This window comes from Juglans microcarpa x Juglans regia, chromosome 3S (assembly GCF_004785595.1).
Source record: "Juglans microcarpa x Juglans regia isolate MS1-56 chromosome 3S, Jm3101_v1.0, whole genome shotgun sequence".
Lineage (NCBI taxonomy): Eukaryota > Viridiplantae > Streptophyta > Magnoliopsida > Fagales > Juglandaceae > Juglans > Juglans microcarpa x Juglans regia.
This window is the reverse complement of record NC_054599.1, coordinates 9,885,990-9,906,789: the sequence shown is the minus strand read 5'-3', so window position 1 is coordinate 9,906,789 and position 20,800 is coordinate 9,885,990. Positions and strand designations below refer to the sequence as shown.

General features: G+C 38.4%; 1 protein-coding gene across 1 annotated transcript in view; it reads left to right on the top strand.

The window, feature by feature from the left end:
• Positions 1–20,800, top strand: part of LOC121258203 (THO complex subunit 2) — a 50,143-nt gene that overhangs the window by 8,937 nt on the left and 20,406 nt on the right. Inside the window, 10 exon segments of the mRNA XM_041159605.1 lie at positions 87–162; positions 563–756; positions 7,144–7,224; positions 7,453–7,663; positions 7,751–7,993; positions 8,082–8,162; positions 8,316–8,435; positions 8,525–8,584; positions 12,159–12,286; positions 20,192–20,288. Coding sequence (XP_041015539.1) covers positions 87–162; positions 563–756; positions 7,144–7,224; positions 7,453–7,663; positions 7,751–7,993; positions 8,082–8,162; positions 8,316–8,435; positions 8,525–8,584; positions 12,159–12,286; positions 20,192–20,288 — 1,291 coding nt within the window.

Genomic DNA, 20,800 nt, shown 5'->3' with positions numbered 1-20,800 from the left:
ATTTTTCGGTGTTGTTAATATATTGTTCTGCTACTCTCTTAACCCATGTCTTATTTTTTCTGATTAGATCTCTATGTCTGTTCCAGATATGCACATTTACTTCCTAAAGAGGATGAGGCTTTTGAGCATTATAATACTTTTTGTGCCAAGCGACTTGATGAGGTATAATGACAATAGCAACGTATGAATGGGTGTTTCTCCTTGTACCAATTCTATTATTATAAGTCTTTTGTTATGAAATGCTTTCTGCTTAATTGTTTAAAATGAGGCTTGGCCTGTTTCATTTCATGTAATGTATTAGTGCTAGCTCTTAGGTTTTGTCTGCTGAATGCCATATTTTCCCTCTTCCTGTCTCTTGTCAGAAAACTGAAGTGTATTTATGACTACATGCTAATTCGCATTCTCTCATCATGTTCATCCTGTTGTGTTGATTATACATGATGTTACTCTAGATTGCATCCTTTGTTTTTCTGTTCTTGTGGCATAGGCTCTAGGAGCTTCTTCCCTTGATTCGATTATGCTCACACCTTTTGCATACATGGATATTCATAAATTTCTTCAGGCGAATAAAATTGGAAAAATAAATCTTGCGGCTACCGGGAAAGATTTAATGGATGATGAGAAACAAGGAGATGTGACAATAGATCTTTTTGCTGCCTTAGACATGGAAACTGAAGCAGTTGCTGAACGATCTCCAGAGCTTGAAAATAATCAAATGTTGGGCTTGCTTACTGGATTCCTTTCTGTGGATGACTGGTAGGTTTGATTTTATTATTTCTGATTTGGAGGTACAAGCATAGGAATTTTATGGTTGGCTTGATTTTTGATTTTGCTTTAGTTTTTGTTTTCATTTCTCTCATTCCTTCATTTTCCACCACCACCATCATCATAACCTTGAAGCTTTCTTCCTGTTTCCTTCTTTACATTGATTTTTCCAGTATTTGATTTCTTTTTTATAATTTTTTTTTTGTTTTCAAATTTTACTATTTTTTATATGTGATCCTGTGTGTGTGGGCTTTCGGATGCATTTTCTTGAAAATGCATTTTTGGATGCATTTTCAGATCCACTACTTTTAGAAACTTTGATAAAAACATCTACCCAAACATAGCTTCTACAGGTCCTCCATTTTCACAAACCCGAAAAAAAACTCATCTCAATCATTTCAGAAATTTTCAGAAAAATTGTCAATCAAGAGATGGAAATACTTTTTCTTCTCTCAGTTGTGCCTTTTGATTTCTTGGAGGTTTTTGTCTCCAAGTTTTTATATTTTAGCAAGCACATGTGGTATTGCTTGAGTGCTGCAAAACACTAGAAGGGGCTACATCCATTCAAAAGTCCAAGTATGTTGATTTTTTTTTTTTGATTGGTAAACTAAATTTTATTGATCAAAATGAGGCAAAAAGCCCAAGTATACGGGACATATACAAGAGCATCGTTTGTGCGTTCTAGTTTAGGGATACTGGGAATTCATGAAAAGACATGCCATGGAAATCAGTTACAATCGACCAATGAAGCAAGGTATTGAAAAACAAATTCTTCCGTCGATCGCTCTTGATCTTCAAAGCTTCTTGCATTTCTCTCCCTCCAAATACACCACCATAGACATATAGGTATCATTTTCCATATGGATGCAATTTGAGGGTTGCCCCGAACATCTCTCCACGAGGCTAGAAAGTCACATACCCCTTTCGGAATCACCCAAGCTAAACCCAATTGAGCAAAAACTTCGTTCCACAAGATCCTGGCTTTGGCATTAAATGGCGCACTTGGATCCAGTACTGTATCTCTACAACCTGTTTTTCTGTATTGGTGAATGGCACGTCAAAAGGCTTTTTCAAAAGCTCCCGAGGATTGCGACAAGGGGACCCCTTTTCTCCACTTCTCTTTGTTTTCGTGATGGAAGCTTTTAGTAAGATGATTGCAGGGGTAGTGGCGGGTGGTTTCTTATCAGGATTCTCAGTTGGGGAGGCAGCCTCAGGTTCGATCAACATTTCACATTTTTTGTTTGCTGATGATACTCTAATCTTTTGTGATGCCAAACAAGAGCAAATCTGAGCGTTGAGGGCTTTTTTATTATGCTTCGAGGTCGTGTCAGGGTTGAAGGTGAATTTGGCCAAATCTGAGGTAGTGCCAATGGGGCTTGTACCAAATGTGGAGAGTTTGGCGTCCATCTTGGACTACAAGATATCTCAGCTGCCCATGAAATATCTTGGTCTTCCGTTGGGTGAGGCTTTTAAATCAAAATTCATGTGGGATGATGTGCTCGAAAAAATGGAAAGGAAATTAGCCGGTTGGAAGCGGATGTACCTATCTAAAAGGGGTTGGGTGACTCTCATCAAGAGCACTCTATCCAACTTACCAATGTACTTTATCTCGTTATTCCCGCTCCCCGCTAAAGTGGCTCATCGCATGGAGAAACTTCAATGTGATTTCCTTTGGGAGGGATAAAGGATGAGTTTAAATTCCACTTGGTGAAATGGGCTACAATTTGCTCTCCCATCAAAGAAGTCGGCTTGGGTATTTGGAATTTGAAATCTTTCAATAACGCTTTGCTAGGCAAGTGGTTATGGAGATTTCACAATGAACGGGAGACCTTGTGGCAAACCGTCATTGCTTTGAGGCATGGAGAATCATGGGGAGGTTGGTGTTCAAATGAGGTGAGTGGGCCTTATGGAGTTGGGCTATGGAAACATATTAGAAGAGGTTGGTACACATATGCAGCACAAACTTGTTTCAAAGTTAGAAATGGAGTGAAGGTAAAATTTTGGCATGATTTATGGTGTGGTGATCGGGCACTCAAGGAAGTTTTTCCTCAAGTTTATGGCTTAGCAAGAAGAAAAGAGGTATCAATAGCGGATTTAGTTCTCGTCCTCCAATGGTCTTCCACAATGGAACATTCTTTCCCTATAGATGCACAAGACTGGGAAATGGATGAATTTTCGGTGTTCTTTGACCAACTGTACTCCACTCGTGTGTTAGGGGAAGGCGAAGACATGATTTATTGGCGCCCTTCCAAGAAGGGAGTTTTCACAGTCCGTTCTTTCTACCATTCTTTGACCATGCACACCTCAGTCCGGTCCTTCCCATGGAAGAGCATATGGAGGACAAATGCACCTCTAAAGGCAGCCTTTTTTGTTTGGACAACTTCTTTGGGGAAGATTTTTACTATAGACAATTTGAGGAAACGTGAAATCATAGTTATGGATTGGTGTTATATGTGCAAGAAGTGGGGCGAGTCCACTGATCATTTTTTACTACATTGTGAGATTAAGAATCTCCAATTGACGTGATCATAAGCTTTTTCCATGTCCAACTTGCAAAGAAGTCTTGGCTCTCCCAACTTAATATGACTATCCAGGCATTCATTGGCAATAAGTACTGAATCTAGGATTTGCCTGCCCTTAACAAAGTCATTTTGAGGCTTTGAGATCAAACTTTCCATAAACTTTGCTCAGCCTGTTTGCCAATACTTTGGATAAGATTTTATATAACCCACCCACCAGGCTAATGGGATGAAAATCTTTCACCTCTACTACACCGGTCTTTTTAGGGATGAGTGCTAAAAAGGTTGCATTGAGGCTTTTCTCGAACCGCCCACTTCCATGAAATTCCTGTAAAACCACCATGATATCTTCTTTAAGTATATCCCAACAAGTCTGAAAAAAAGCCATGGTAAAACCATCAGGACCTAGGGCTTTGTCGCCTGCCATACCTTTAACTACCAATCTGACCTCTACCTCCTCAAATGGCCTTTCAAGTTGTTCCAACGCCTGCTGATCAAGAACATCAAAAGCCAGCCCATCAAGTCGGCCTCCACGAAAACTATTCTGAAAACAACTTATCATAGTACTTGACAATGTAATCTGAGATCTCGGTTTGGTTGGATGAGGCTGCACCGTCTATCATTAGAGTTTCTATAGCATTGTTCTGCCTATGCGAATTGGCCACCTGGTGGAAAAACTTGGTACATCTATCCTCTTCTTTCAACCATAAAGCATGTGATTTTTGTCGCCAAGATATTTCTTCCAAAAGAGAGATCCGTTCAATGTCTACAGTTACTTGAGTTTTGCGCGCCCGCTTGGTTTCAAGTAGTACCTGCTCCTCTTCCACACCCTCCAAGCCCTTAAGCTCCTCCAAGAGGATAATTTTTTGGCTTTCCACATTACCAAACTCTTGTGCATTCCACTTCTTTAAATCCTTTTTTAAATACTTTAATTTATAGGCCAGAATATAACTAGGATTGCCGTGAAACTGATAAGATGACCACCATAGACGTATTTTGTCCAGGAAACCATCAGACTTCAACCACATGTTCTCAAATTTGAAGTATCTTGGACCTCTTCTAATGCCTCTGCAGTTCAAAAGGATGGGAAAGTGATTTGAACATAGCCTGGGTAATCTCTTTTGAATAAGGTCTGGGTAATGAGCCTCCCAATCCGATGAGATTAGAAATCTGTCTAGCCTAGACCAAGATGGAAGATCTCGGTTGCTAGACCAAGTGAAAGAGCTACCTGCAAGAGGAAGATCCTGTAAATTTTGCTCAGAGATGAAGTTAGAGAAGTCTACCATAGATGGGTTGAAACCCGAACCACCCAATCTCTCACTCGGAAAACAAGTGACGTTGAAATCACCATCAATACACCAAGGTAGGTCCCATACGCTGCCAATACTGGCCAACTCATCCCATAATAAACTTCTGGACTGATCAAGATTAGGCCCATAAACTCCAGCGAACGCCCATTGAAACCCATCCATGACATTCTTAAATGAGCATGCCCCCACATAATCTCCCAGAAAATCCTCCATTTTCTCCACCATTCTCTTGTCCCACATTACTAATATGCCCCTGGATGCTCCAATGGACGGTAAATAATGCCATCCCACTTGACTACAACCCCACAAACTTCTAATGATACGCAAAGAAATAACTGCAAGTTTCGTTTCTTGTAAACATACAACGTCCACCTTCTATTTACGAAGTTGATTTCTAACTATAAGACGTTTGTCTTTTTCATTCAGCCCCCTTACGTTCCAAGAAACAATCTTTGGTTTCATAAAACCACATCTTTTGCCCTTCCCCTCACTCTTCCCCGGTTAGAGCTCTTTCCATTTGCTCCATCATTTGCTGTCTAGTCAAGTTTATGGAGTTCTCTTGCTTGCTTCTTAGCTGATGCGAGCTCCCTGGGTGATCCCAAACTGTTCTTTCCAGCTTCCATAGCTGCAAAGAAGGGCAATGAGCTAGTCCTCAAAACCATCGCATAAAATCCCCATGCTGAATTGCATCTCCTTTGCCTTGTTCAGGACCCAGCTAGAAGCCTAAGAATTGCTGTTCTTACTCGGATGCAGGGATATCAGTGGGAGAGGGTCTTCCCAGCAACACTCATCTTCACACGTCAAGGAACGTGTGTCTGCTGTCTCTACACTACCAAAGTCCATTTCCGATCTCTCAAGAGGGCAACCATTTTAGCTCTCGGCGTGGTCTATGAATCTTCGGCGGCATTTTTTGCTTTGAGAGCCAAAACTAACGGCAGCGCCGCCATCACTCCCCCCTCGTCTGGGAGACCAGCCACCAGTTCGCTTGCCCCTGTCGACCCAATCTGTGGTGGTCCCGTCCGGGTGTTGTCAGTCCATTTCCGACCTCAAGAGGGCAAGCATTTCTGCCGTTAGCGTGGTCTGTGTATATTCCATAACTATTGAATCAGGTTCAATGGCATTTTCTGCTTCGAGAACCATAACAGGTTCCTTAGAGCTTGACGGCGGCGCCACCGTCACTCCCCCTTCGTCCGGGAAGACCATCCACCAATTCACCTGCCCTCGTTCACCAAGTCTGTGGTGGTCCCGTCTGTTGGTTGTCCGTCGCCGGTAGAGAAGCGTCGAACGATGACCCAATCTCGTACGTGGATGGGCCTGAGAGCTTGGCCCTCCATCTCTAGATCTGCCTCTCGGGCCCTCCTTCTCCAGGCCTGCCTTCTCTAGGCCTACTTCTCAAGCTTGTATGCTGACCAACCCACTTCTTGTCTGGTCTACCAACTCCTTTCATGACCTTCTGCGGGCCCAACATGTGTACTTGTGTTCTCAAAGCCTTAGGGGCTCCACTTACTAATTTAGACCCTTGATCCATGCCCAGGTCCAACTCAATACTATCAATTAACCTTGTGAGCCTCTCCCTCTCAGCTATTAGTTCCTCCTTTATTCTAAGAAGGGAAACCTTCTCAGTTACTTTCCCCTTGATAAGAGGACCCTCATCCCTTCTTGTGTAAACATCTCTGCCCTGACATTCCACTTTGCCCTTCTCCTTCAAAATTCCATCATTGCCCTTCAATTCAAAATCTGGACTACTAGCAGCTCCTCTCATGGCTGGACCAACACCAACTACGGCCTCAACATAGGTCTTGGATGAGGTGTTGTTTTGTATAGGAAGGTGTTTGGGGACCTCCCTCCCATGCTTCTCCCCTGCATTTTTCACCCCACCACCACTCATCTCACTGATCTCCAACGCCAGCCTTCTCCATCCTTGACTTCCAGCATCTTCTGGGACAATGATGATACTTCTCCTGCCACCACCACTATGTTCCACAAAGGCCATATGTCTACCGAAAGCATTAGAAGATCTCTGAGCAATATAAGCACTGTTGCCATAACTGAAAGTTTTTATGTATTCCTTGTTGGCATCTACTTGACCACAGCCTTCAAGAGATTGAACAACCCATCTCGCAGTGGTGAAACTGATTACCAACTCTTTAGTCACCTTCCTTCCCCTCTCAATGATACGTAAAGCTTTGCTTCCTACATGCACTATCTCAAATAACTTCGATTCTATAAGGACTGCCTTTCTAAACTCCATCCTTAACTATAAAAACTAATACTCCAAAATCATGTGAATCTCAATCAATAATCCATGGAAGATGTACGGAGAGAAAAAAGTTTTTATCTTTATCAAGTATGTTGATTTAATTGCCTCTTTATATATTTTTTACACAAATATGGTTAATTGATGTCTATTTTATGTATGTAATACACATAGCGATGAGGTGGTAAAATCTTTGTTTGCCTCTCTCTCTCTCTCTCTCATTTAAAAGTTTTGCAGTTTCTCCTTGTTGATATTATACAGTTTATCTATAAGATGACCTATATTTTGTCAGGTACCATGCACATATACTATTTGATCGTCTGTCAGCTCTCAATCCTGTGGAACACAGCCAAATCTGTAACAGCTTGTTCCGGTAAAGTCAATATATATATATATTTGGATTATTTTTCTTTGAATTCAGGTTGATTACTTTCTCTACTCTTGTGTGTTGTGTACAGCACACAAGAACATAAAAGTATTTTACTCTTTCAAGTGCAATTACGGTGGCATTATTTATAACTATTATTTTGAGTTTGACCATCATTCGACTTATATGGGAGTGCCTCTATATTTTCATCATCGATAAATCTGTGATGTCCAGGCTTATCGAAAAATCAATCTCTTCAGCATATGCCATTATTCATCAAGCACATGTCCAAAGCTTTGGGCCTCCTTCAGGGGCCAGCATTGATGCCATGGATGAAGCGAATCCATCAGGTCGTGCTTCGTTTATTGATCTACCGAGTGAACTATTTCAGATGCTTGCTTGTGCTGGACCTTATCTTTACCGTGATACTCTATTGCTTCAGAAGGTGCACTATTTCTTTCTGATATTCCGATAACTTATTTTTTCACTTGTTGTTGCCCTTTGAGCTCATGTCTTGGTTTTTCTTGAGTAGGTATGTAGAGTATTAAGAGGCTACTACTTGTCTGCACTAGAGCTTGTAGGAAATGGTGATGGAGCACGGAATTCTGAAGCTGTTATAGTTGGTAATCGAGTTCCTCGTCTGCACCTGAAGGAAGCTAGGTCACGAATAGAGGAAGCCTTGGGAAAATGTCTACTTCCTTCATTACAAATGATACCGGCAAACCCAGCAGTTGGCCAGGAGATCTGGGAAGTAATGAATCTCCTCCCGTACGAGGTTGGCCGTAATTCAGTGCTATATGATCTTAATTTGAGAATTTATTGGGTATGTTAGACAGTTTGCTAGATGAATCTTGTCTGCTTAGGTGCGGTACCGTTTATACGGTGAATGGGAAAAAGATGATGAGGGGATTCCTTTGGTTTTGGCTTCACGTCAAACAGCCAAGGTATATATTTTTTTTGATCGGTAAATACAAATTTTATTAAAAAATGGCAAACAGCCAAGGTATATTTAATTGTTTATTCCATTGAGTTCATCTTCTGTCTTCCAAACCTTGGTGCCTTGCAACTGTCATTTGTTGTGCTACATTGCTTTACAGTTGGACACCAGGAGAATTTTGAAAAGGCTTGCAAAGGAAAATCTAAAGCAACTGGGTCGGATGGTTGCGAAACTGGCCCATGCCAATCCAATGACTGTACTTCGAACAATTGTTCATCAGGTATTGTTCAATTGGGATACCTTGTAATTCTCTTGCTGCTCTGGATTTTAATTAACGACAATGTAATGTCATAAAACTGTGATGTGCAGATTGAGGCGTACAGGGATATGATTACTCCAGTAGTGGATGCATTCAAATATCTGACACAGGTGTGGATTTTCGTTTGCATCGTAACACAGGATCTTCCTTTCTTCTTGTTCTTCTGTTTAAATTTTGTTTATTTTTTGTGGTAGAAATTGGTCCATATCAAGTGTTTTGTGACAAGATATCTGTCCTATTCTTCTTGTCCCACCCTGTTACCATGACTTTGTATTTTAGGAAGTGTTGTTTAAACGGCATTCTGACTATTAAATTTAAATTCTGGACTTGAAAATTTTAGTTAATGCAGTGGCAGGATTTGTTGACTCGAGTCATCTAACATGGTTTTTGGTTCTTGATGCTGTTAAAACTGATGGACACATTTGAATGTGAAAAATGGAGGTATCAAAAGGCTGATTATTGTGGTTCTGGTTTCAGATTTAGGGTTTGTTAAAATTCCAAACTTGTTTTCTTCTTTGATTTCTATCTTTTAGGGCTTGAATCTAGGCCTGGCATGTGATACCCCATACTGAATGATGAGTACATGCATATGGTGTATGGGATCCCACATTACTTGGGAGGGAGAAGTTCTTTTTTATAATGATTCCAATAGGGCACCAATCATACCATTGACTAGTCCTTTTGGAGTACGACCCATACCTGGCTTTGGCCTCCCTTCAGACATTATATGACATCTTGTTGTAGACCCTTGCCTGGTGATAATTGACAGGAAAGTGATTTTAAATCGCACCTGTGAGTTTCAGCCTTCATCCAAGTCACGTTTTTTCTTTCATTTGAAATAACAGCAGGCATATAAATTTCAAGTCCGCTCTAGCCTGACTGAGATTTATGGTGTCCCTTAGCTTAGGAATTTTCACTGCTACAGTAAACATCATTGGTTTTCTTAAAAGGGTAGATGTCTTGGCATAACCAAATGGGAAAAATGAACCAAGTAAATGTTTAAAGCATGCCTACGTGTGGTAGGCTCTTGGTACTTGCTGCTTTGATGCAAGTGATTCTTTTGTCTATGTCATATATTGTTTGGGCAAAGGGTGAGCTGTCCGATTGCGAATGGTGGTTTAGGGGTGTGAAATTTGTGCATTTTTAACAAGGCACTATTAGGAAAGTGGTTGTGGAGCTACCAAATGGAAGGGAACTCGTTGTGGAGAGAGGTTATTGATCACAAGTATGGTAGTGTGTGGGGGGGATTGTGTTCTAAGGAGGGTAGGGGGTCTGATGGAGTAAGCCTATGGAAATTTATTAGAAAGGGGTGGAACACTTTTGAAAAATATCTTAAGTTTGAGGTGGGTGATGGAGCGAACCCGCTTTAGGTTCGATGTTTGGAGTGGGGAGAGCCCTTGTTACACTGTTTTTCCAGTTGTGTTTAACTTGGCTGGAAATCAGCAAGTTGCAGTTTCAGATTTGCTGTGTCGTGCAAATGGGACGGTAACTTGGAATGTCACTTTTACTAGAAATGCTTAGGATTGGGAACTTGGAGAGCTGGCAGATTTTTATAGCTATTTGTATTCAGCAAAGTTAGGAGGCAATGGGGGGTGACCGTATGTTGTGGATTCACACGGGGAGAAAAAAGTTTAGTGTTAAATCTTTTTACAAGGTTTTGACAGTCCAACAACCCACATTCTTTTCGTGGAAGAGCATTTGGAAGGTTTTAGTGCCGTCTAAAGTCTCTTTTTTTACTTGGACAGCTGCACTTAGGAAGATTTTGACGGTTGATAATCTAAGGAAGCACGGTATGGTGGTCATGGAGTGGTGCTACATGTGTAAAAGGAATGGAGAATCGATAGATCATTTGCTTGTACATTGTGAGATGGCTGGGGAGTTATGGGTTGGTATCCTTAGTAGAGCTGGGCTGAGTTGGGTAAGGCCTAAGAGTATGGTGGATCTACTAGCGAGCTGGAACAGGAGGCACAATAGAGCTCAACTGGCAGCAGTGTGGCGAATGATACCTTTGTGCTTAATGTGGTGTTTATGGTCGGAAAGGAATGGTAGGTGCTTTAACAACAAGGAGCGTGCAGTGGGGGAAATCTGAAATTTATTTGTATTCTCTCTTTTACAGTGGTTTTCTGCTATTGTATTGAAGGGTGGGAATGTTCATGAGTTTTTATCTTCTTTCCAGCTTACTAGAATGTAATTAGGTGTCTCACTTTGTATACTTCTTGTGTACTTGGGCATTGCCTTGTTTCATTCTATTCAATAAAGATTCTTACTTTTTAAAAAAAAAAATATATTGTTTGGTATGTAGTCATAAAATATACTCTTTGGTATACATTTTCCTCAAATCTATCCAGCTAAACATTTGAGCTACCTACAGATTGGATTTTATTATAGAAGCCTTTTTACTGTAATTGATATTTGCCCAGTGCTGGTCAAAGCACAATTAAGCACAAATAGCCAAGCACAAAGCCCAAAGCGCATTGCTTACCAAAAGAGAAGCACATTTACAAAAGTGCACATTAAGTGCGCATTTTGACACTTTTTTTAGTGAGCAGAAGAAAAAAGTGTGTTTTTGTAAAATTTTGAAAAACAATATAAAATATTAGTTTAAATTCTCACTACTTTTTAGTACCATCAATTTAGATGAAGTAAATGAGGAAGATGAAGAGAGTTATAATATTTTTATGAAAAATATGATAGTTTTATGCTTAATAAGGATGATTATATACTTTAAGATTGCATCGTATTGCTTACGTTTGCATGGAAGTCAGTACCTATAATTCTTGTGCTTTTTTGGTCGGTGCCTTTTGGTTATCTATTAATTCAACTGTGTACTTTATTTTGATTATGGCTTTCACATATCATAGTTGTATATTTTTGTATTGCAGAAGAGAATTATATAAAACGCTATGATTAATTTTGTCTACTTAGTTGATCACTTGATTGTTATGTTCCATAATAATCTGACAAATTAAGTTAAATTGGCTAAATTTATTTCCATTGTGCTTCATTATTCTTTTTTTTTTATTGTATTTTATGAATATTTTGTTATTATATATATATATTTTACTTCAATCAGCATGTGCTTACATTTTTTTCTCTGCGGCTAGGCTCTAGGTGCTGTTTGCACCTAAGTGCGCTTGGCACTTTAACCAACACTATGTTTCCCTCGTAATTGCTTGGTTGCTACGATTTAGTTTAGGCATAGTGTGATTCTTCTCTCTCTACACTTGGACTATTGGTCATACAGGGTGCCCACTTTTCTTCTTTTCAAGAGTTAATGAATCTCTGTTCTTCATCTTCTTCCTAGTGGGTGCTTTCTCTTGTATACCACCTTCTTGTTTGCATCACTTTTCACATTTGATATAATTACTTATTTTACTTTTTGATAACCTTATTATTTTTTTTTTTTTGATAACCAAAGGAAAGAAAAAACAAAATTACTTATTTACTTAAGAAGAATTATTTATTGAATATGGTCTTTACTGCGTACATGGAATAAAATTGACTACTTTTTTGTCAACAAAACTAAGACTATTTTTCCCATCCTTCAGGATTCTTTAGTACATTTCCTGTGTGAAGGAATCCCTTTCACTTTGATGAAGAAATATTCACCTAAAGAGAAATAACACTTTTTTTTTTTCTCCATATTATGTATTGATCCTGATGAAATTCTTACTCTCTTCACAGCTTGAGTATGATGTTTTGGAATATGTGGTGATTGAGCGTTTGGCACAAGGGGGACGTGATAAGCTAAAAGATGATGGCCTCAATTTGTCAGACTGGCTTCAATCCTTGGCTTCGTTTTGGGGTCATCTGTATGTTTCAATCGTTCTTGTTTCTCCTCTTTTTTTTTTTTTTTTTTTTTTGTCAATCGTTCTTGTTTCTTTCCTCCTCTCCACCCCCTTCTTCTTGTGTTAAAATTTCTGCAAGTCTCATTTGTTTTCTATTTAATATAATTTTTGTAGGGACTTATAGGATTTCCATAGTTCCGTAGCCGGTTAAAAGTTCTAAATATAAATTGTTAATTTCTTTGTTGTGCCGATGCATGCTGTGCTGATGCATCCGAGCATGTGTGTGTGTCTCTTTTTTACCTTCTTTTCTGTAATGTACTGACCATAAGTGATATTTGGTGGTCTATTTTGTGCATTTTGGTATGATCTCTACCAGAATCGTTAGTAAACATTTACCCCATACTTGATTTGAGATATTTCCTGGAATGCTTTACTTAAGTTTCCGGGTTGCAGATTAAGCTCAGAAATGGCAGTATGACTGGAGCTGACATATTGGATGTTGCAAAAATAATCTGCCTCTTGTTTCTGGAGGATTTTTTGACGATTGATATTTGATGGGAAATGATTTTGGTAAGGGATTAGTGGATTTTGTCGTGCAGACAAGGTGAATTGCCATACAATTCTATTACCCGGCCTGTATACCAACAAGAGCAATAGCTTGGCTTTCCAATGGGCACTCATACTTGGAGAACTGTATGAAGTGTGGTCACAGAGATTTGATGACAGATGGTCAGAATGTAAAAAGGAGATGCATGTGTCTGGGGTGGGTTGGTCAGAAATATGATGTTCAAACATTGATTGGTTTTCTTTGTTTTAGCCTTTTGAATATTGGTTTGCTAGAGATTGGAGAACGAGCAAGGCACCTGCTAAGTTTGTCCACTGAGAATTAAAGATGCATAATCACTGCTGGGTTTGATACAATATTTTTTTGAATCAAAAGCAAGTTGTCTGCTGGGAGTGCCGCCTTCAATCCTATCATACAAGTTTACAAGGTATTGTTTTCAATGATTATTAGCACATGAAAGAAGACTGGAGAATATTTTCAGTATACAAAAGAAAGAAGTTGGCTCTAGCTGTGTCCGTCTTTATACTTGAACGTCCTCTTAATATTTTCAATGTTTTGCGGTGGAATTGATGGTTGAAAGAGTAGACTGGTTAACTTTCTCAAAGTACTCAGGGCTTGGTATAGCTGAAAGGGCACAGTAATATGCTGATATTGTTTCCCAGTCAAAATTGTTTTTTTTTTTTTTTTTATCTCGCTGACCTCCAAATTAGTAGGAATTCTGGATCTGGTTTATTGATCTCTATGGAAATCATGGTCCTAGGTAAAGGTTGAAGATAAGATGCCTTTGGTTCGTACTGCAGATCCTTGTCAAATTCTCTTTCTTCTTGTGCTGCTTCCTCTCACGATGCTGTTGGAGGATTACGGACAGGATACTGTTTTGGTTTTAACCAGCTGTTCTCTGTAATATTTCTCCATCAAGGAAGAAATACATCCTGGGAGCTTTCTTCAATAAAAGCAAACCCTTTATCGGAGGATGCACAATTAACTGGATGTTTGCTTGCATCATCATTAGCTAGTTGTGAAGATGGTGCTATGTTATAGTCCAAAATATCATCAGTTCTTCTTGATTGTGTACTCTTTTCTTTCTGCATACTCCTGTGTTTTGATAGAAAGAGATGGGCAGAATTACTTATCCTTAATATGTGAGATATAGAATGTTGACGTGCAACTGACTTACTGAAGTAAATCTCAACATCTAAGGGGGCACTAATTGGATTGTGGGCTGCGCTGTTTTATTACAGCTTCATCTGTCAAAGCTCCAAGGATTTTGGGGCTGTTGTACAATGAGCAGGATCTGTATGGTTAGAGAATTTCAAAAGTTATGTTTCTTGTTTTTCCCCTTTCCTTGTGTTTTATTTTATTTATTTTGTTTTTTGGTGGGTGTGGGCAGGGTGGGGTGGGGGAATTCATGTTCTGTACATATTTGCACTGCCGAATAAAGATTACTGATATACCTTCTATGGCTAACAGATACACAGATTGGTACAAATCTCTATTTGTCTTTGCATATTTCATTCCAAACTTCTTAGGTTGGCGGTTTTTTTAATGGTTTTGTTTGTTTTTTCGTCTTGAGTTTCTTAATGTATGTTCTGGCTATATTTTTACATGGTCTTGATCATTCACATTTTTAAGAAGGCTGTTGTGGTTTTCACTTTTAAGAGTCAGTATGGGGCTAAACAAGTAGTTGGATGGTACAAATTGGAGGCTTTAACACTCTTGGTATGTCTGGTGCATTTATGTTTCAACAATATTCCTCATATGGTAACCTGTTGTACACGACTTTTGTCCTAGACCTTGACTTTTATTGTGCTGTCGATGTGATGTCAAGGGTTATTCAAAATTTGAACACACAGATGAGATACAGAATTCTTGGTTGGTTGCTTTATCTTCCATTTAATACTTCTCGTGCACAAGGTTAAGGGCTCGTTTGGACACAAAGATGAGATACAAAATTCTCAAAATTCACTAAACAGTTTTTTAACTTTATAATATTTTTATTCAACCTTCTCTCTCTCATTTCCCAAAATTTCATAAAACTTCTTAACTCAAACCATTTTAGTACTATTCACAAACCATTTCAATACTATTCGTATAATTCTCACAATTTCTCATCTCATCTCATTACCCAAGCATGTCTTAAGTGTCCAAACAAGCCCTAAGTAATTCAATACCGGGGTGCTATCCGCACCCTACGGGGCGGGATAGCCCCCCCCCCCCCCCCCCCCCCAACATCCTGGGGGCGGGGCCAGACCCTTTACCTTGTCCACTGCCCACTTCAATAACTTACTACAGTCCACTAGGGCCAAAAATTATTCCTGAGTCCAAAAGTGATAAAAAACACATTTTGACCCAAATTATAAATTTAAATTTGTAAATATGACTATAATTTAAAAACTAGGTGGTTTTTAAATTTTCTAGTACATATTCTGCCAAGGCAATTGTAACATACTGGTCCAAATTTAGGCCTTAAAATTAGTATTATTTGTGATTATTATTTTAGGAAATATGCTAACAGATAAATTAAAACAGTGAGTAGTCATCCATTAGGTTCCCATATTGGAATAGGGTCCTAGTTTGAAACTAACTCCAACTCAAACTCTTCAAAAATCCTCTCAATGTTTGTATCCTCGTAGGAATAGTTTCCTAAGTGTAGCCAACTTCGAACCCTAGCATATCTCTTGAAGACTCACGTTATGCTTTCCCATCGTCTATAAGAATCCCACGGGACCCTTCAGAAATAAATACAAGAAACATCATACACTCCAGCCCAACACAACAACCTTTGCAAACCAAGAAAACCACTCTCACATCCAACCGAGACACTTACCTCGCTGGAATCCACCATAGATGGAATCCACCATAGACGCCTCCGACGGTAAGCTCTCCTCCCACCTTGACGTACGCTGTCGCCATTTAAGCTTTTCCCGTCGTTTTTTTCCTTCTATTGTTAGTGACCAAAATCGTTGGGTGTTGTGGCCAGCCACCATCAACCACTTTAGAAGACATTGGACCACCTCTCTGAGGCCACAGAGATTGCCAACCAGCTCAACCCCGTTAAACCCACTCATTTCCGGTAAGTCCCTGACGAGGTCTCTCTCTCTCCCCATGATTTTCAATTCTCAGTCTAACTCTCTCACTCTTGCATTGCACCACTGCCCAGAGGACCCAGTCGCGTTGCCGGTCGCTTCCAACCACCCTAGAGTTGCCGTCGCCTCAGCCTCCTCTCGATGAGCATCGCACAACCACTCCCTTTGTTACGCGATGAGAGCCTTTCCCTCGTAAGATTATATCTTCGTTTATATACAGCTTTCCCAAAATACCCATGCCCATTAGGATGTTTTCCCAAAATGCCCTTAAAACCTCTAATAGCTTGTTTTATAGGCTTCCGTAAGTCCTCTTGAAGAAACCTTGTTCTTTTAAAGTGGTCTGTTTCCCCCAGTTGGCCTTGGGCCTTCCTATATTTAATACAATTATTAAGTTATATTTTTAAAGGATATGTTATGGGTTTTGAATAATATTAATATGTAGTAATTTTTAATTGAATATGTATTATATTATCTATATGGTATGATTTTAAGTAGTTAGAGCGCTAGACAAGCTCACTATGAAATTAGTAACATCTAGTACCTCGTATAGGTAGCGTGCTACAAAGTGAGAATCAGGAAGCAGTGCTAAGTGGTAAATAGTATGATCATATAAATACATGAGTACTGTGAATATTATTGTCATGTATGAAAATATGATGTGCTTATGATGGTTATCTACGCTAAGAGACAAGTTGAGGTTAGATTCCCTTTCACGATTTTTGATGAAATATGATATTTTGCTTGAATGAATGAATTTGTTGTTTGATTGATTGAATGTTACTAAAATCATGTGGAAGCCATGAGATGTTCATGTAGTAATTCAAGTCAAGTATGCCATGTAATAGAATAGCCAGATTATGCAAGCCATGTTCATGTAGTACGTAGATCATGTATGCTATGTTCATGTAGTACTCAGATCACGTATGCCACGGAATGTCATAGAATGTTTAGATCATGTTATGTCATGTCATGTTATGCTAAGCCGTGTACAAGAATATGCCATATTATGTCATGTCATGTTATGCTATACCATGTACAAGAATGTGCCATGTTATGCTATGCCATGTACAAGAATGTGCCATGTTAGAAATGTTTATGAAGCCTAATAAATTTTCATGCATTAAGAAAGATAAGAAGTTTTACGGTGCCATGGATTCAAGTGTGGTTAACCACAAGTTAAGTGAAACACGGACCCAAGCGTGTTTCACTTCATGTTATGCAAGTTAAGTGAAACACGGACCTAAACGTGTTTCACTCCATGTTAATACAAGATAAACAAGTTATTATGCATTCACGTTACATGTTTGCCTTGATTATTTATGATTTTGCTCATGTTAATGATGAATAGATATGCTCTGTGAATTAGTGACGATATACGTATGCATGTAAAGTTTTCCAGAAATTAAGCCTATGTTAAATTATGTGTACGGTATGATTGTGAATCTGTGATGATGTACGTATGTTATGCAGTCTTTCAAAAATTAAGTCTATGTTAGCCTAAGATGTATTTTATGGTATGATGTGCTATTTACTGAGTATTTGACTCATTTTTGTTTGTTTCTCTATTTTCTTCTATGTTTAACTGTCACAGATGATGAGTATGAGGACGTAGAGCTGGAGGGCCAGGAATAGATCTAGTGTAAAGACTTAGAAAAGAATAAGTGTTATTTACACAATAATTAGTTTAGTTATGTTTCTTTTTTACTTTATGCTTACAGTTTCATGATCCGAAGATAGTTATGTTCAGTTTAGTTGATGTTTTAATAAATGAGGTATTTTTTATGGATACAAATATCTTCACCGGGCATTATGTTATGAATGTTAGTAACATCTCTATCTTACGGGAACGGGGTGTTACAGCAATACAGGAGTCTCACATTGCGCAAGTGTGAGACTTGTATTGCCAAGGCAATCTATAAAAGAGCCATTCTACTACACTACAACTTATACAAAGTATTAAGTAAAAATTCTACTTAATACATATTACTATTACTATATTTATATAATAGTAAAACTAATAAATATTTATAAATATGTATAAATATATATTTATATAAAAAAATTAAATATACGGGGTAGGTGACGGGGCGGGGCCCTGCTGGTGCCATACCGCCCCTAGCCCCCCGCTTGTGTTTTGCCCTACCCACCCCTAATTGAAGGTCTGCTGAATTTAGGAAGATGCGGAATATGATTGGGCAGCAGATTCCTTGCAATTTATTTGATATATGGGGTATGGAGCTACTAACAGGTGGTGACTGCCAAGCTAGGCTTATTGCTGCTTTGATGTTTTGGCCTGGCTGTTTTCAATCTTAGCCGTTCAGAAATTTGATATGTTAAATTTTGAAAATGGCATCTGTTGCCTCTTAGAAACATTGAATTTATTAGGAATTTTAATGGGTTTTAGTAAAGTATGGATTTTGGAATGATTCTCATTATTTTTGTTTTCTCCCAAGCCTTATTCATTTATTGTTGTGCTGGATCATACCGGAAATTTAAAAATAACTTGCGCTAGCATTGGTTTGAAGAATTTCTTAGATTTAAACCGTTTCAAGTTTTCACTCTGTGATATTCATTTCTGTAGATTATGTTGTCAGCATCAGGCTCATGTTTCTTCATTGCTTAATTTTAATGTTGCTCACTTGAGCTGTTAATTGTTAATGCTTTGTCTTTCTGACTATATCTTACTGAGTCTGTTACGTGTTCTCTCTTGGTCCTAATATGAAACTGTAATTGGAATAGTATCTTCCTATGATGAATGCCTAAGTAATATATAACTTGTTCAAATGGGTCGTATCTTTGTGCGATGCTTCATGTACCATATAACCAAGTCCTCGTACATGTATCATTTCTGTAGATTTTTTGTGCATTATCCTGTAGAGTAGATCTCTTGTCCCATTATAAACTAAATTTATAATTTGTATTGGAACTTCTAGCTGAATTGGTTTGCTAATTTCACGGATGGATGCCAGTTATAATTTTTTTATTTTCTTTTTAATTCTTCGTCTGTTTTTATTTTTATGTTTGGTCCTTTCCTTCTATTAACATGATAATGTGGAAAGAAGCAAAAACTTGTGTTCAGTTTTGGTTCATCTTTTCCACTAGGTTTATAGCTCATCAGATCCAGCTGAAATTTTTCATCCAGGCCAGTATATTGCTAATGCTAATCCTACCTCATTGCCATTATCTTGCCACTTTTTTATGAATGGTGATGGTTGTTTTTAAAATAGGATTATGTAGCTTCTAGGGTCTTAAGATAAGAGGAATTTCGAATTTTGAGAATCCTCATCGTGTGGGAAGAAAAGAGATTTCTTGTGAAACGTTGTTTTTAAGATTTTTGAAGATAGGAACTCTTGGATGCAGTGGAGTCCTTTGGTGTCTATTTTATTTATGTGCGCAATTTAGAATTTTTAGGAAGGAATTCCTCAAGTGAGTTGTTTGATATGTTGCTGAATACACTTCGCTCAATCCTAATTCAGACTGTATTGTTTGTTTTCCTGTGGAGTATGCAGAGAAGTACTCAAGTGTTACAAATACTTGCATGGTAAATTTGGTTCTAAACGCTAAAAATAGGTTGCAAGGAAAAGTGGAAAACATTTAATGTGGATTTTGTTGATCTTTATGTTTGTATCATGTGTGGACATGTTATTCTGGTAGAAACCTGGTTATAAGAATGCTATCCTAATATTTGTGAACACTACTGCGAAATTCTTTTAAGCTAGCAATTGAAACAAACAATGAGATGGTTTCCTGCTAAAAATGTTATCATAATATTAGTGAACTGTAATGATTTTTAACTTTGCATTTTCTGTTATTTATTTCCTTTCTTTAGCATCTTTGCACCTTGATGTGCCTTGTTCTTCTACTGGCAGTATGCATTAGTAAATACAATGGTCTTTTATTGGAGTACTCGTCTAAGTTTTACGGTCGGAGATTTGTACTTTTGATATATTGGAAGTCATTTTCAACCTGGATGTGAGCTTCGGCTTCTCAATTAGTATCTTTTATCTATTATTAAGGATGCTTTATCTGGTGAATGGTGTAATAGTTCCTGTATTAGTTCATGAGATGTTGGGAAAATATGGCTACGATTGGCTGATGTGACAGATGCCACATTCTTCTCTTTTTATAGGGCTCATGCTTGATAACTGCTGTCATCATCATTGTCGTCATCATATCTTGTCTGTGTGGATATTTGCTTGTTAAATATGTGCTTTTAACTATAGAATCTTCCCTGATTACTTTTTACATTTTTCACTAATTCATTATCATTGTTTATAGGTGTAAGAAGTATCCATCAATGGAGTTGAGGGGTCTTTTCCAGTATCTTGTGAACCAGTTAAAGAAGGGCCAAGGAATTGAGCTTGTTCTATTGCAGGTAGTTTTGACATCTGAAAGTTACTTCATTATTATGAGTAATTAGTTCCAAGATGATAGCTTATTAAAAAAAAACTGCCAAAATTATAAATTGTCACTGTGGATAATCTATGGAAAATATACATTGTTATGATTAATTGGTGCTGTGTAAAAGGAGAGAGTCATCCAATGATCATATTCTTTTATTGCATTGCAAAATTGCCGGTACTTTTGTGGGATTAAGTTTTTGGGTTATGCCATGCCCAGAAGAATAGTAGACTTTTTTTGCACTTGGAGAGTGTTAAGTGGCAGCCCACAGATTGAAGCAGTGTAAAGATGGTTCCTACTTGCCCTGTATGGTGCATTTGTAGGGAGATACAAGATAGAAATTTTGAAGATAGGGAATGGATGCTGGATGAGTTCAAAACTTTCCTATTTTCATTACTCTTTTTCTGTTTTTTGATAAGCAAGAATAAAATTTTATTAAAGGAAAATAGGCATAACCAAAGTACACAGGAAGTATTCATGGAGTAC